This window comes from Silene latifolia, chromosome 3 (assembly GCF_048544455.1).
Source record: "Silene latifolia isolate original U9 population chromosome 3, ASM4854445v1, whole genome shotgun sequence".
Classification (NCBI taxonomy): domain Eukaryota; kingdom Viridiplantae; phylum Streptophyta; class Magnoliopsida; order Caryophyllales; family Caryophyllaceae; genus Silene; species Silene latifolia.
The window spans coordinates 9,201,890-9,219,475 of record NC_133528.1 but is presented as its reverse complement, the minus strand read 5'-3'; the positions used below and the strand labels follow the sequence as shown (position 1 = coordinate 9,219,475).

At 36.5% G+C, this 17,586-nt stretch overlaps 4 protein-coding genes across 6 annotated transcripts; 1 reads left to right on the top strand and 3 right to left on the bottom strand.

Annotated features, from left to right (window-relative positions):
• The first annotated feature begins 2,794 nt into the window (after positions 1–2,794).
• On the top strand, positions 2,795–8,062 carry LOC141647086 (uncharacterized). Of its 2 annotated transcripts, XM_074455127.1 has the most exons (4): positions 2,795–2,977; positions 3,243–3,366; positions 4,298–4,391; positions 4,489–8,062. In XM_074455127.1, exons 3-4 carry the CDS (start codon positions 4,342–4,344, stop codon positions 7,850–7,852), a joined length of 3,414 nt encoding a protein of 1,137 aa, XP_074311228.1. In that variant the 5' UTR covers positions 2,795–2,977; positions 3,243–3,366; positions 4,298–4,341; the 3' UTR covers positions 7,853–8,062. The 2 variants fall into 2 exon arrangements, with proteins under 2 accessions (XP_074311228.1, XP_074311227.1); XM_074455126.1 differs by lacking the exon at positions 3,243–3,366 and having other exon boundaries at positions 4,489–8,032.
• Positions 8,063–8,151: 89 nt separating this feature from the next.
• Positions 8,152–12,241, bottom strand: LOC141647088 (arabinosyltransferase RRA3-like). Of its 2 annotated transcripts, none has more exons than XM_074455130.1 (2): positions 10,335–12,241; positions 8,152–10,221 (listed from the first exon to the last, which is right to left on the bottom strand). In XM_074455130.1, the coding sequence occupies exon 2, from the start codon at positions 9,533–9,535 to the stop codon at positions 8,480–8,482; it is 1,056 nt and encodes a 351-aa protein (XP_074311231.1). In that variant the 5' UTR covers positions 9,536–10,221; positions 10,335–12,241; the 3' UTR covers positions 8,152–8,479. The 2 variants fall into 2 exon arrangements, with proteins under 2 accessions (XP_074311231.1, XP_074311230.1); XM_074455129.1 differs by having other exon boundaries at positions 8,152–9,592; positions 10,922–11,497.
• On the bottom strand, positions 11,889–12,591 carry LOC141647089 (uncharacterized). The gene is made up of 2 exons (XM_074455131.1): positions 12,319–12,591; positions 11,889–12,206 (listed from the first exon to the last, which is right to left on the bottom strand). Exons 1-2 carry the CDS (start codon positions 12,589–12,591, stop codon positions 12,147–12,149), a joined length of 333 nt encoding a protein of 110 aa, XP_074311232.1. The 3' UTR covers positions 11,889–12,146.
• Positions 11,889–17,586, bottom strand: LOC141647087 (eukaryotic peptide chain release factor subunit 1-3-like). The gene is made up of 3 exons (XM_074455128.1): positions 17,472–17,586; positions 13,107–14,605; positions 11,889–12,597 (listed from the first exon to the last, which is right to left on the bottom strand). Exon 2 carries the CDS (start codon positions 14,595–14,597, stop codon positions 13,233–13,235), a length of 1,365 nt encoding a protein of 454 aa, XP_074311229.1. The 5' UTR covers positions 14,598–14,605; positions 17,472–17,586; the 3' UTR covers positions 11,889–12,597; positions 13,107–13,232.

Below are 17,586 nucleotides of genomic sequence, written 5' to 3'. Positions count from 1 at the left end.
GACATGCGTTTGGCCCAAATTTTGGCCCGGCCCGGCCCATATTTATTAATAATGAATATTTTTTCTAATAAAACCTACTCCCTCCCAGTAGTCCCCGTCACTATAATGTTCCCACTTTCCCGAAACGGATTATTCAACTAATGTTCCCATTTCTTTTTTTGGTAACTTTTACTCTTATTTTATTCATTCCTCTCTCCTATCACCAAACCCCACACAACTCTTTTACTCCTATTTTATTACTTTCCTTTATGTTTTGGCCCCACAATTCTTTATTTAACTACTAATAACTAGTATAGATCCCGCGCAAATGCGCGGTTTTGTAGACAGGTATATTAAAGAAAATAATAATTATACTAATATTATTTAACTCCATTTGACATTTTATTATGCAATTTACTATTAGTGATGTTTTGTATTAAGAGGTATAAAGAAATGGTTCAACAGTTCTAATCCATATAAGATTTCTGGTTTCTTGAAACAACTTTGTTAACTTTGTTTAAAAAAAAATGTTATTATTATAGCATTATATGAATTTATATCCACCAAAAACGTAATATAACTGTTAATTAATGTCTTTAATAATACAATCAGATAAGATATGTGTTATAATATGGAGTATATACTTACGTATATATGTTAAATAAAAAAATTAACCGAAATTTAAACGTTTCACATAGTATTAAGCAAAGATAGATTATAAGTTAAAGTTTAAGGAAAAAAATAGGCTCGAATAGGTTAGAATTATAAATTTACTAAACTAAACAGTTAGGCCCAATTGTAGATATGACATAATTTAAGCCCAATTATAGAGTAGTTTTCATTTAGGCGGGAAAATATTGGAGGTTTCTTATTCTTTTAGTTTAAGGGGGATTCATCCCTCTCTCCTATCACCAACCCCACACAACTCTTTTACTCGTATTTTAATACTTTTCCTTAAGTATTGTGCCCATATCAAATGGGAACAATATAGTGACTGAGAGGGAGTATTAAAGTAGCGTTAAAGTTATACCCAACTCTTTACAAACTCAAGTATATATTTTTTTAGATTTATAAAACAAAGTATACATAACATAAATCATAAGTATCTAAGAATGCATGATTAAGCATTCTAAAGTGGCGATTTTTGTCATTATTTTATTTTAGAGAGCAATTCATATGCATATCATATTTTGTACAATTTTATACACTATGTATGTTTTAAAAGTTGTAACTGAAGGTATTACGCTAATTATTTTGTAGGGTAAGTCGTAAATTTTAGGACCTGAAAAAGCCCATTTAGGTCCAAAAGTCCGCATTAGCTCATAAGGGCCGGGTTTAGGCTTGCTAAATAAGCCCACGTATCTGGCCCGACCCGGCCCAGCCCACACAAATGGGTCGCTTTTGTTAGAAAGGCCTGGCCCAAGCCCACATTGGCCGGCCCATGATCACCTCTAGTGAGATTAGAGTGTTCTGTTTTGGTTTGCACCAAAAAAAAAAAAAAAAAAAAAAGAGTGTTTTGTTTTGGTCCATGGTTTACGTTTGCTTTCGAATTAGAGGTTATGTATGATTTATGAATCGGTCCGTTTTTTTTAAGACCATTGCTTTTGGTCTGAAATAAGACGGGTAACATGTCATCATTTTACAATAAAATGTTGTTATTTTTTGATAACATGTTACCATTATTGTTCACATCATTTTCAGGGTAAAAAATGACACCTCTAGTCATAACATTTTATGAATTAATTGGTTATATTTTCTTAAAAAATGGCAACATTTTATCCGTCTGACAAATAAGACCAAAAGTGTCCGTCTGAAACAAGAATTTGTGTTTATGAATATGTAAGGCTAAGTTTTTTCTAACTTAATTTCAGCTTATTTCAGTTCCGCCCAGCTCTATCTAATTTAGTTTAACTCATCTATTCACGTATTAACTCTTCTTTTAGTTTCATCCAATTTAGTTCAATTCAGCTCAGTTCAGCACTTTCAGTCGAAAAAAACATGGCCTAAATGGATTAGGATATGGTACGTTTTTCATATGTTGATAACTGATCGGGTTCATATTGGGTCGGGTTCGGGTTCAAGCCATTGATCATGAGTTGCGTCCGGTTACAAGTCGTCACCGGGCTGGTTCGGTTTGCAACATTCTCGGGTTCTGTTGGGTCGAGTTGGGTCAAAATTGTCTGCTATATTTATTTCAATGTTGACGCCTTGATAAGGATCAATTTTCACGATATTAGCATAAAATCGCATTACAAGAGACGATTAGTTGGGATGTCATTAGGGCGGGGCGGGGCGGTGGTGGATATAGGGTCCCCCGTACCCATACCCACCAAGCAATTCCAATACCCGTACCTGCCCCACCACCCATGGCGGGTACAAGTTTCCATACCCGTACCCGTCCCCACCAAATAAAAATCTAGGCCCGTATCCGCCTCGTTTACCCACCAACCACCTATGTCATAATTTTCGTCGATACTTTTTAAAATAAACTGTACTTTAATCACTATGAATTTCCGTAATTTTTCATATTTATAATCTTAGTTTAAGATTTTCAATAAAATTAGTAAATTACATTATCGAAAGTCATAATAATATATGTATTTTTTTAATAATTGGTGGGTAGGCGGGTATTTGGTGGGTATGACGTAAAACCCATTCCCGCCCCACTATAGCGGGTGGAATTTTTGTACCCGTATCCGCCCCATCATCCGCGAAAGTTGTACCCATAGTCACCCCAACTGAGGCGGGTACGGGGCAGTACCCGCTTATACCCAACCCGCTGACATCCCTAACGATTTGGTTTAGTTAATCCAAACCAAGTTATCAAAAACATAATCCAACTCCCCGCCATTCTCTTCCTCTTCTACATTGCATCTTCTCCATTATCTATCACTCTAATCTCTAACACTCACATATTTCACTAATTTCTCCAAATTCACCATTAATCTTCTCAACAATTTGCATAAAGTTCACTCCTTTCTTCCAATTTACATTTAAGGTACTTGCTTTTTATCTCTATCTTTTCACTTTCATTTCAAAATGCCCAAATTATGTATTGCTTCAATTATGTATTTCTAGTTTAAAAATTTCATTATTAGATTATAAATTAAGTTGGGTTTGTTTAAATTGTGTTTTAATAACTTAATTATAAGAAAAAATTGCATTTAATTATGTAAATTAATTTCCTTTTTGAATGTTTTACACTTGCTTCATGTGATTTTTTTATTTTTTTTTTTACTTACTTCAGATAAGTTTTGTTTTAGTTTGTTATTTGCAGTGGCATAATCAGGATTTATAGTTAGGGGGCGGAAAATTGCAGCGGGGGCGAACTAGTACTTTTAAGGGAAATTAGGAAAATATTTTACAAATTTTCACTGTCCAACGAGGGTAAGCGCCCCTGTTAGAGTGTTAGCCCTCCTTAGTTTCGCCACCGGGTATTGGACTTACTTTTGCTGTTGATTTAATCTCATTTTATGAATTGGGTTTAGGTTTGGGTTTTAGCATTGATAATTAATCATGTATTGTGGTAATTGAGTTGTGCTCTTTCTTGTTCTTTGGTGAATTTACTTTATTTTCTGCTGAATGTTATTGGGAATGATTGATTATTATGCTTTATGCACTCATTGTATAAATGTAGTGCAGTAGTTGGATTTTGAGATTGGGATGTATGGTATCTGGCTATTTTCCTATTTGCCTATGTTCTGACTTTTCACTTTGGTTGCGTGTTGCAAGTGTTCGACACTTTGACACTTCATTTTAGACCACAAAGTTGAGAACTTTGGGGAAAATAACTGTATTCTACACTTGACACCTTGTCGTGTCCGACACTTTCAGTTGAGTCAGACTAACATCGGTATTTAGTGTGCAGTTTGTTTAAAATAAGGCTAAGGGTACTGGGATTCCATTTTCAATTGAGCCAAAGAGGCTGTATTCTTTTAATTGTGATGTAGCATTATGTGCCGAAATTTTCATTATAGGTCACTCAGGAAAACTTTCTCCTGATGTTAGCACATGGGTAAGGTTGCATACATCTGACCCCTCATACTCTCCATTTGCGGAAGCTCTTGAAATATTGGGGTAATGTTGTTGCTGTTTTAGAGCTGTAGGGCTTGGTCTTAGGATTTCTGTTATTTGCTTGGACTAGGTTTCCTATTTCATGAAAAGTTTTCAAATTGTTGCTGTAAAGAAGTGGCGTGTCATAAGTTGTAGGCGGAGGGTGGGAGACATTGTGACACGGTTACATGTGGCTAGTAAAAAGAGTAATATCTTTGGCTCTTTGCTTTCTGCATCAGTCTTACCTCGATGACTTCTGAATCAGGCTTGAGTATCAGGCATGTGCTGTATTTCAACGAACCACACAAGATGGGGCAAATAGTTCTGGCAAACGCTGTAACTTTGCCTATAAGGAATGCGTATGTCCCAATTACTTATTTCTACTTAAAAGTTCCTTGCTTACAGATGTTGTGAATTCGGATATTTTTGCTGAAATTCATTTGATTTCACCTGCAGAGACAACGTGGCTAGTCATATTGAAGCTACAACATCTTTAAATCTTTGTTGTTCCGTTAAGATGTGTGTTTCTGCTGTAGGAGAAATACATGCTCAAAGTGGTAGGATTTTAATTGTTAGGCCCGTCATAAAATGGAGAAAACATAGAAGGAAACAAGTATATTGTGGGGCATTGATTAGAAGTTCAGATGAGGTTTTTGTGGTTAATGACATGCCAAAAAACAACGCTTCTTCTGAAAGGATAATGGAGGTTTTACGGTCAATTTCTGACCCCAACATGGCTTTTGATTACTTCAAGACTATTGCGGATTTACCCCACATTGTCCATACCACTGAGACTTGTAACTACATGCTTGAGTTTCTAAGGGTTAAAGGGAGGGTAGACGATATGGTCTTTGTGTTTGATATGATGCAGAAGCAGATAATTAACAGGGATACAACGACATATTTGACAATCTTTAAGGTGTTAGATGTAAGGGGAGGAATAAGGCAGGCTCCTCTTGCACTCGGTAAAATGAAGTCTTTTGGGTTCGTTCTGAATGCTTATTCATATATTGGGTTGATACATCTACTTCTTCAGTCTGGACATAGTAGGGAGGCTTTGGATGTGTACAGAAGAATGATCAAAGAAGGACATAAGCCGAGTCTCAAGACGTATTCTGCCCTTATGGTTGCAGTTGGGAAACGACGGGATACTGAAACGGTTATGGGGTTACTAAAAGAGATGGAAACATTGGGATTGAGACCTAATGTTTATACTTTCACCATATGTATACGAGTTCTTGGGAGGGCTGGCAAAATTGATAAGGCACACGAAATTTTGAAAAGAATGGAGGAAGAGGGGTGTGGTCCTGACGTTGTGACTTATACGGTTCTCATCGATTCTCTTTGTGCTGCTGGGAAACTCAACGATGCTAAATCGTTGTTTCTGAAAATGAAAGATAGTAGTCAAAAACCCGATAGAGTAACTTATATAACTCTGATGGATAAATTTAGTGATTCCGGAGACTTGGAGTCTGTGCAGGAACTTTGGAGTCAAATGAAAACTGATGGGTATGATGCGGATGTTGTAACTCATACCATTTTCATAAATACGCTTTCAAAACTGGGGAGATTTGAAGAAGCGTTTGCCCAATTAGACGAAATGAGAGAACAAGGAATCTTGCCGAACCTTCATACATACAACACGGTGATTGGCGGTCTACTGAGAGCAGATAGGCTGGATGAAGCATTAAATCTCTTTGAGAACTTGGGCTCTCTTGGCACTGAGCCGACTGCGTATACCTACATTCTATTTATAGACTACTTTGGGAAATCGGGAGAATCAAATAAAGCCTTGCAAATGTTTGAAAACATGAAGGCTAAGGGAATTGTACCGAATATTGTTGCTTGCAATGCTTCCTTATATAGTCTTGCTGAGGCTGGGAGGCTTAAGGAGGCTAAAAAAGTTTTTAATGGACTCCGAAAGAGCGGAATGGTTCCCGATTCTATAACATATAACATGATGATGAAGTGCTATAGTAAGGCAGGTAAGGTGGATGATGCTGTAAAGTTAATTACAGAGATGATTGAAGATGGGTGCGACCTTGATGTGCCTGTCGTTAACTCTCTGATTGATATGCTCTACAAAGTTGATCGAGTCGATGAAGCATGGGAAATGTATTGGAGAATTATTGATCTTAAGCTTGCTCCCTCAGTTGTAACCTACAACACGCTATTATCGGGATTGAGAAAAGAAGGAAAAGTCCAAGAGGCGATTAATTTCTTCACTGCTATGATTAAAAATGGTTGTCATCCAAACACAATTACATTCAACACACTTCTTGATTGTCTCTCCAAAAACGGTGAGGTTAAATACGCGATGGAGTTTTTTCACAAAATGAGACAAATGAATTGCTTCCCGGATGTTGTGACGTATAATACTCTCATTCAAGGTCTAATTGCAGAGAAGAGAGCTACTGATGCATTTTTAGTGTTCCACTATATGAGGAAAATGCTCTATCCTGATTCCGTCACTATATGTACTCTTGTTCCTGGTATAGTTGAAAATTCTAGGTTTGAGGATGCTCTGAGTATTATCAGGGTTTTTGTATCTCAATGCAGAGATCATGTTGATCGGCGATTTTGGGAGGATTTGATGAGTGGGGTTATTGTTCAGGCCAACATTGATAAATCTATGACACTAGCCGAGAAACTGATATCTACTGAACTATGCCAAGATGACTCACTTTTGCTTCCCCTTTTCAAGGTTTTATCCAAACGAAGACGGTCACTTGAAGCACATAACTTTTTCATAAAGATCAGAAACTATAAAATCCATGCAACAGTGGAACTCTACAATGTTTTGATAGCCGGTCTTCTCGACATCAGTCTGCAGGAAATGGGTTGGAATCTTTTTCAGGAAATGAAAAGTTCTGGTTGTACACCAGATGTGGGCACATACAACTTATTACTTGATGCTTTCGGAAAATCAAGAAAACTCAGACTCGTGCTTGACCTATACGAAGAAATGCAGATCCGAGGTTGCACTCCTAGCACGAAAACTCATAATATTGTTATATCTAGCCTTGTAAAGTCTAATCGCGTAGACAAGGCTATTGATATATTCTATAGTCTTGTTAGTGGAGACTTTTCACCTACGTCTCGTACATATGGACCGTTGATAGATGGTCTATCAAAGTCCGGAAGACTAGACGAAGCAAAGCGGTTTTTTGATGAGATGATCGAGTATGGGTGTGACCATGACTGTGCTATTTATAATATTCTGATTAATGGGTATGGCAAATCGGGGGATCTAGAAACGGCTTGCAGTTTGTTTCAGAGAATGGTTAAGGAAGGAATCCGACCTGACCTGAAATCATACTCTATTCTCATTGACTGCCTGTTAATACTAGGAAAGCTTGATGAAGCTTTGGACTATTTTGAGGAAATAAAACGACAAGGTCTCGATCCTGATTTAATTTGTTACAACTTTATGATCAACGGCCTGGGGAGAGCCGGAAGGGTGAAAGATGCACTGTCTCTATTTGATGAGATGAAGGAACGAAGGGTTTATCCGGATTTGTATACGTACAATAGCTTGATATTACATCTAGGGATTGCGGGGAGGATGGTGGAGGCTGGAGAGCTATATGAGGAGCTTTTAGCCAAGGGCTTGCAGCCTAATGTGTTCACTTATAACGCTCTCATTCGAGGGTATGGAGTTGCTGGAGATCCTGAACGTGCGTATCATGTGTATCAGATGATGATGGTTGGTGGTTGTAGCCCTAATATGGGCACTGTCGCCCAGCTTCCTAATCTTTCCGACTCTCAAGACAGTGTATCCCAAGAGTTCGATTCTGGAGTGTCGCCACTGATAATCTAATGTGCTTCACTGACAGAAATAAACCACTGTGATTGATACATAGGTCTTTGTTTATAGGCAAATTTTCATTTAAGACGGGTATATATCCGTGAAAGTGTAAAACAAGGATTTTGCAGCGAATCCTTTGAATGTTTGATAGAAAAAAAAAAAATCCTCCATGATTAGTGAATTGAGTACGAACATGGATTTGATGTCGACTTTCAAAAAAAGAACAGTGTTCGAGAAATCTTCCAACACAGAAAACAAATATTCTGCATTTTGCATTCATCTACAGCATCTCCGACAAATAATTCTCCGTATCAGACAAAAACGTACCACATAATACACCGGATGAGAAACTTCCTCAGAGTTAACAATCATCAAAATTCATAGGTGCTAACAATATACAACAGCATAGACCATTGGCAGTGTCATCTATCAATTAAGATGCACTCGATTACAATCGAGAAGTGTTTTAGACGGTGAAAGCTCTAAAAGGAAACATCTAATTGAACTACAAAAGGTGAAATAGCACAAGAGTTGCCTCGGGTTACAACTGTTCTGTTGATGTCAAGACATCTGACATCCCGTTCAGAGTGCTAAGCAACGCACTCTTGAAATTGAATCAGCTTCTGTAAATTGTAATAATCATACAGACCCATCTGGGAAAGAATCCAATGCATCCTGCTTTCCATCAACATAATACTCGATAACAGCCTTCATTCTCGGAAGTTTGTCAGGATGGTAATTAACATGGATTATAACTGGTTTAAGCTTCTTTAGATTAGAATCTTTTCTCACAGTTTTGAAAAGGACTTTACTGTTCATGAACGAATAGAAGTCCATCGTTCTCTTGGAAGCATGAAGCCCTTCATAACCGGGATGTGAAGGAAAATAGAGTTCCTCGTTAAAAACTGCCTGGTCCCATAACGTTTGCTTGGCAAGCCTGTCGGCAACACGATCCAACAGCTCAATAGACGGAATTGTGGGTCGTAAGAAAAAGAATCCGGAATTGTAGACCCAAATTCTCATAGTGTGAGCGTATCGAGCCCAACCCATGGCTGGTTCATCGAAAACATCATTATAACCATAAGCCGTCTGGTTATTGTGACCATCTGTCATAGATTCCACATCTGAATCACGATACAGATGATCAAACGGGTTTTGCAAGTAGATTATATCGACATCTGACAGCAGAACACTGTAACCAAGCTGCAGGAACTCCCTCAGAATACGGAATTTCAATCCCGAAACAGCGTGGTTACCTCCAGTCCTTCCAATACTATCCACCCCCTTATCCGGGTCCCGCATATAGACGGATACATTATTCGATTTGCAATACTCCTCAATCTCTTCATCTAAAGCCACAACCAAGTAATTCGTTATGCCTGCCTTCTTGATAGTGGATACTTGCACCTCTAACATCTCCCGCACGTTTGCATTTGCCAGCACAACGATAATTTCCTTCCTAACTGCTGCTGCTTGTAATATTTTCGCCAATCTAGGGTTCACGGAGTCATCTGGCACCACCGTTGGGTTAGTCCTTAAACTTTTGACCGTACCAAAAGCACCTGCCTTGGGCTGCTGACCCAATGCAAGAAATTGCTTCTGCGCCGTGTCTTTCGCCTGTTCAGCAAGCCTGAGCTTCTCATTCAACTCCCTAACCTGCTTTCTCAACTCTGCATTCTTCTCCTTCAACCCCATAATATCAGCCTTGAGTATACTGGCCCGCTCATCAGGCTCACAATCTGTAGTACTCGTCTGATTCACAAAAAGAATTACAGTCAACTTAAACCCCGGAATATATTATATGCCGTTGCAGTCAAGAATTGAGCATTAATCAAATACTACCAAAATTACCAAATACCAACCTCGTGGAATCATCCAACTCACAAAAGAATTACATTCCACTTAAACCACACATTCACCCTTACCGTAAAGCAACAACAACAACAACATCAGAGCCTTAATCCCAAAATGATTTGGGGTCGGCTGACATGAATCATCCTTTAGAAGCTACTAACATTACAGAGCTCACAGAGTCATGGTATCATCCAACTCACGAAATAGAACATCTCCCCCAACTAATTATTCCCACTAGTCCACCACCAGCTTATGTTTTTAAGGGACCGTTTCAAGAATTAATGCTTCAATGATTCAATCTACATACATCCACAGACACGAACAAATCATGCTAAAAAAGCCACAATCTTTACATATTACTTATTAGACTTAAAGCTATAGATTCGACCAACGTTTCCAATGCAGGATGCATATAATTTTGGCAAGCATCAACTTACCAGTCACCACCAACCTATGCTATTCAGGGTAGGAAACAAGAATCCAAGATATAAGCTTCAAACCACCATACTAGCCTTCAAACCACCATACTAGCCTTCAACCCACCATAATAGCCTTAAACTCAACCAAGTATCGAATTATCAAATATCAGCTAGTCCCCCAAGTCCATGTTCCACAGGTATGCTATGTCATCAACTACTACCAGCATTACTCTCATTCCCCCTCGCTTCCCTTCCCTTCCCTCATCTTGTGTAATTAAAGCGAAGAATCAGACTCCACCAAATCATACTGCATATAACTCAGGTACCAATGTACCATATGAATTTCCGAGTTATACTCGCTATAGCGACTACCCTCTACTCCTCTAGTATCCAAAATAGCAAATTCCCACAAAGGTACAGCCTGTGAGTATTACATTCAATAAAGATGCAATCTTTAAATTCTAGTCTCAATAAAATACAATCATTTACGTGTCGAACTCGGCCATTTTCATCCCAATGCCAGCATCTACAATGCCAAACACAGATACTAACTATGTCTCTAAACAAACAACCATTCCATGTGCTGCTAACATTGCATCCCACAAACCAAGTCAACCAACCAACCAAACAAACAAACACAAAATCTTTGAACACCCATCAAATCAAGCACTTCCTCCGTCTTACTCATTTGTTTACGTATGATTAAAATACTCGTCACAAGGAATAAAAGGTAAACAAATGATTAAAACTGAGGGTGCAAATTAAGTCAAACAAATCAACATAACGCAAAAGTAAAACATTAATTTACCTTGGGATTAGAATTGGAAAGATGGGATGCAGTAGAAAGAGGAGGACGAGGGTGAAAAAACCCATAAGGGTAACAAAAAGCAAAGATACAACCCAGTAAAATACCAATACCAATAGCAGTAAAAATTCTAGATCTATTATTCATACTCATACTATTACTACTCCCATGTTTTACCAACCGATCTCTTCTATTTCCCATCATTTGACCAAATTAATCAAATTATGTTCTATAATTTGGGTATGATTTAAGATGTAAAAATGCAATCTTGAGGTAATTAGGTGTAAATTTAGGGAAATTTAAGATATGGGTATTTCACTAAATTGAAATTAATGAAATGGGTTTATAGAATTTTCATGGAAATTTAAGAAAATGTTGATGAAATTTTGAGGACTTGGGGGTTTTGTTGGTCAAGATTTTCAAGAACAAGTGAACATGACTTGGAGTGTAGTTGGTGGCCTAGTGGGTTTAGACAAGTTAGATAAGTTGAGTAAAACATAAGGATTTAATGGGAAGATTTGTCTTATTTCTTGTTTAAGTTAGTTCCGTACGGCTTATTTCAGCTCTATTCATCTCAACAAATTTTAATTTAGTTCAGCAGAGTATTACTTTGGTCGTGTGTCGCATATCAATACTTAAGTGTCTAATACAACATGGCAAATCATTTTTTGAGTAAGATTAGCAATAATTTCAAATTATCAAATTGGAGTAGAAGATTAGCGCTTATATTCGTGAACCGAGTATAAAATCGATTATAGTATGATACTAGTACGAGTATTTTGTAATGTGTACATTATAGTGCCTGGTGCAGCGTGGATTTGTTTTCGTGTCTAAAATTTACATTTAATCTATTATAAAAATGTCAAGATTCCTTCTAGACTTGACGGTAACTCGATAAGCGACAATCATTAACGTATTTCAAGGTAAAACCTCAACATATAACAATTGTGCCACTGATAATAATTCAAAGTAAAGCAATGACATAGTTTTATTGAAATCAGCAAATAAATTCAGTATACTAAATTACTAGATGTCTAAGCAATTATTAGAATGAAAAGACTAAGATAATGGCTAGAAGACCAATTCCTTGATCACGACTAAAACCGATAATATAATTGGCTCGCATATAACAGACTTATTAACGGCCTCCAAAGACAGATCAGTCAGACGTCAATCATTCTGATCTGTGCTGCAAATCCTTCAACCATGTCACATAAGCTTCAGTTTACTATGGATCCTGGAGATCGGAAGAACGCGGAAGTGTATACACATCACTTGGTCCAAATGCCTAACATAGATACCACAGAAACTAAATGTTAGAACTTGGAATGCATAATAATCTAGCAGCTCGGACATCAGCTAGATTTGTTGCAGTAAACAACCAAACCAGATTTTCATACCTTAATTTGTGCAGTATCAGTGATTCTAGCAGCTCGGACATCAGTAGCACCAGAATGCTGCCCCTCATCCGTAAGATGATATTTCAAAGGCGGTTCAATATCAGTGATTCTAGCCGCTCGGACATCAGTAGAGCCAGAATGCTGCTCCTTATCCACATAATGAAATTTCGGTGCAATATCAGTGATTCCAGGAGCTCGGACATCAGTAATGCCAGAATGCTGCTTTTCATTCATCCGCACTAGTGATGTGGAAGAAGAGACTTTCAACTTCATTTCCGCCTGAAGTTAAAGCAGATGTTACAATAGTCACAAGAAAAATGTACAATTGTCATTAATAACTTTTTCGTTTTCTAAGATTTACCCCTCTTTTCTTGCAAAAAAAATAAATTTGACCGTCAATAACTCTTGGTTACAAGTTCAGAATACGATAAACTTTTTTTTTTCAAATTGACCGTCTTGAAGAGGTTTTCAGTTTGAAAAAGAATTCACTGACGTCTCAACTCGTAGTCGGGAATTATGGTCAGTCAAAGTTTATTCGTTAAAAAAGCTTTGACCAACCATAACTACTAGCTACGAGTTCAAAAATCGGTGAATTTTTTTTTCAAATTCAAGGCCTTACCGAGATAATTGGTTTGAATAAAAAAAAAATTACCGCTTTTTGAACTCGTAACAGAGAATTATTGTCGGTCAAAGTTTTTTTGTGAAAAACAAGGGGTACACCCATAGAAAACGAGTACACGAGAGAATATCCTAATAAGTTAACTGAAGTTTCAGGGTTTGCCTAGTACCTTTGAAGCCTTATGGCAATTCATGGGAGACGGGGCAGCGACAGGAGCCCCCTTGACAGCCCGGACATCAGTACAGGCGGCCTGCCCCTTTGCATTCTTTGTCACAGAGGAAGAGTGTATGGATTGCTAATCAGAATCTTGATACATTACTTGCTCATCATCATTATCATTCTCATACACTTCGTCCTCATCCTCTTCATCAAAAGACCTCATATCTAGCTGGTACCTAAGAAGACCGCCAATACCACCAAACCCGCGACAAAACTGTGACCCTTCTTGTGATTTATTGGTTACAAATTCAAGGGAACAACCAAACTTCTTATACTCATTCACAAACCATTCCACCAAAGGCATCTGTTCTAGAATTTCCAAGTCTGCCCCTGTGACCGAGTCACTGAAATTACTCTTATCAATTTCCTCCTCCTGGTTCAAGTGCTTAATCGTAATTTCCTTAGTCGCGCTGTTTTCCAATACAAAACGAGTAATATCCAAAATCTCCCAAACCAAAAGGGTCTCCACAGCACCCATTTCCATGGCCTTGAATGTATCATTCAACCCGAAAACATACTTTCCTGTATCATTACTAATTTCCTCGAAAAACCTCCCAATCAACTTCTTCTCCTCAAGAAACCTCACATTGGCAAGATCCTCAGACGATAACTCAATCGCCTGATTAAACCCAGTTTCACCACCATAAGACACATCTACAACTTTCATTATCTTTGCTTTCAGACGCGCATCTAACAAACCAGATTCAATTAACTCAGACTTAAAATCCGCGGAACCAGCAAGTACAATTCCTGAAACAGTAACCTGATTACTCTTCTGACTGATAAAACATTCTGCAGCATGTTCAGCTGTCCTCTTAACATAATCATGACGCGCAATCATTCTGTTACGAGAAAACCTAGCAGCAGATTGTCCTCCGCGTCTAGTTTTACCAGGCAAATGCACACTAAACTTATGAATCACCTGTCTAGAATTTCCACTAAGTGTCCCGAAAAGGGTTCCATTCCCATCCATCACAATGAATCCATACTTCTCTTTCGCGTCTAGCAGTTGACTAAGCGGTTCAGTATGGAATTTATTGTCACACATATACAGTGACACATTAACCGGTTTAAAAGGCTCAAAGTCGAAAGTATCCTTCTTTTCCTTGCCATCAGGAGTCGTAAATGTGCCAGTGTACAGAACAAGGCCATTAGGAGGAACCCTGTTGTAAAGTTTCAGTCTTTGTTGTGCAGATGTAATTGCACCCTGCACAGATTGTCGATTAACTCGACTTTTGATATTGGAAGCGGTTCCATATTCTTCGACTAGCATCTTTGATACACGAGATATTTGATCTCGAGGTGGGATTATAAGCGAGATCATGCTTGTGCCATTTCCTTTCGCTGTTTCGAGTTTCTTGATTAGTCCTTTTAGCTTCCACATCTCAATATTTTCATCTGTTTCTTGATTATTATTACTGTCTCCCTTTGAAGTCGACATTGTGCAGTCTGCAGCAAATATAGATCTAATTATACGAGAATAATGAGAATTATGAAAAGCTTGATTTTATTAACAAGACGATACAACCTATTTATAATACAAGAGTTCTAAGTTCACGAGAATTAGGAAAATACAAGATATGGAAACATTCGAAATTTGGAATACAAGGAATTACTAAAATAATATAATATGAAAGTAATGTTCATTAAAATGGTGAAGAGGGTTGCAAGTAATCTTATTTTCCATCCCGTAACTTTTCAATAAACAGAATTTCTGTTACTTATATCATTACATTTTCGCGGGAATTCATCATTTAATTACTTATACTATATATATCACTATGTATGCTAATCCAAGGTGTAGGCTAGAAACATTAGAATTTGCATTTGAGAACAGCAAAAGGGGTCTTAGATACAAATAATTAAGAAAGATATGAGAGAAGGAAAAGAAAACAGTTTCGGGTATGATGAGGAACATGAATGGGATCTTTATCTCTTAGGAAGTTTTTACATTGTATTTTAATGTTTGTTTTGGGTTGTGTAGAAAAATGTTCTCCTGCGTTTATCATCAGTTCATAGACTATACATCTGAGGTAGTACCTCTTATTGTTTATTTTCTGCGTTTATCATCAGTTCTACTTTAGTATTAAGTTTTTGAGCACATTTACTAAAACATTACACTAAAAAAATATAATATTGCTCAAAAACTATATTTATAAATAGTAATATGCTCAGAAAAAATGTATATATGCTCAAAAACTACAAGGTCTGAGGTACTACCTCAGATGCGTAATCCTTTTTCTCGTTTATCATTCCTCTATTTATAAGTTTCTAAAAATTTCTTTAACTGCAGGAGGAATTTGGATCCCTTAAATATGTCGCTACAATGTTTTAGAAATGCCAGATTTAACGAGTTAGTTATATTTCTTATATATTGGTATGACTATTAGTTACTTTCAGATCGATCACGGAAAAAACTCGGAAAAGTTACTCCATAAAATTGGCTCTCGAGACTAAAGATTTTAATGGCTATTACAAGCGGCCTAAACTATCTTTATTTTCATCAAGGCTTCGTCATGCTAATCACAATTTGAATATCTTAGTCGCTGACAAATGTTCTTTGCCCCCTAAATACTCCAAGTTAGCACACTTGATAATGTTTTTGATGCTGATTTTGTCAAGAGGCACCAAATTGGTGCATAAGAAGGGGATGTTGTTTATCATATTGGTGTTTTCCAATTTAAAGTAGCGTGAAAGCCTATATGAGTCACCCGAAATTGTTGATTAGAAATGGATATATAATTTCTATTATCCTTAATACTTATGTAATGTGAAACTAGTATAGAGCCCGTGCAAATGCACGGTATTTTAGATTGTCATGTGTAGAGAACATAACAATTAGAACTAATAATCATATATAAATGAACTTGTGAATTTTATTTTTAACTATCTATAATTGTTAATGTGTAAAAATACTAAGAATCTAAATAGAGTGAATTTTACATTTTTACTCGGAATAAGTTCATGATTAAAAAAAATAAGATTTTTAGTTTAATTACAAAAACTTATGCATATTTTTACGCATTTGAAGCATATAACTATTTTTGTAATTTTTGTTACAACATACGAAGTAACAATTTAAACGTGGTAAAAAATTTAAAAAATAAAAAAAGTGAAAAACACACACTGATTTTAATAATATGAGTACAATCTGCATATGTTTAAATATAATATTTACGATATTTAAAATACATATATTGAACTAATGAGAAAATAATGAATAAAATACATTTGACCCAACTATAAAAGCTGCGGTGTTTAATGAGATACTGTGACACATAAAGTCCATATATTAGGTCCAATACATATCTAGATAAAGTTAGGCCCAATTTCTAGCTAAAAACATTTAGGCGGGAAAATTTTCAGTTTTCTTATTCTTTTAGTATAAGGGGGATGATTCCATGTTGAATTTTCGCAATTTGGTTCGGGATGAACATATTGACAGTTATCGTATTTTACTCATAATGTAATGAAAATCAAAATATGCAACTAAGGCCACAATTCCCATGAATAAGCAAACCGGAAATAGTCTTAGAAAATTGTGAAAACTCCAAGCTTCTCAATTTTTAGGGAGTAAGAATGTAAGAAACATTATTTATATATTTTTTCATGTATGCCCGTGCAACTTTGAACGGGTCTTAAACTAGTAATATTAGGTAAGTTCAGCCATCAGCTTAAGTTTTTGGTTACGAGAAAATTATGTATCCCATCGAAAGAGAAAAGGTTAAAACTTTAAATCATGCATTAAAAAGTTACTTAAGATATGTGAGAGACCGTTTCTTATTAGGTTAAGACGAGTACGTAGTTACATACACAAGGAACAAATTTCCACCAAGTAATTAAACTAAACCATGTTATCAAAAAATAATCTTGATCTTAACCATTCAAAAAACAAAACAAATTCTTCGGATGCAAATTAATAAGAAGTGTTCAAAAGATTGAAGTCTTAACGAAATCCATATTTTAGTAGGACAATTTAGGTAAAATATCACCTGATTTTACAATTGTGTAAAACAATTTTATACAAAAATTAATGTTAAACTAATATAGTCATGTTACAGTCATGTTCGTCTTTTCATGTTTAGACCGAAATTAAGACCAAACAACTACATTCAAGTTACAAAAATTCGTACCAAAAAAAAAAAACATTCAAGTTACAAACATTCAAGCTACAAAAATTACATTACATAACAACATGAATACATGATTATTCCTGTATAACAAAGGCTTCTGCAAATAATGAGGTAAGAAAGGATCGGATTAAGCAGACTTACTTTCAAGTTATAATATGAATGTTAAAGAAGAATATACTTACAATATTATTAGCAATGAGCAACTCCTTTTGAATTGGACGTTTAAGTGATTTGCCCTAATGGAAAATTGGAGATTAAGCGTTGTAGTTAGTTAAGCATAAATAGATAAGGACGTGT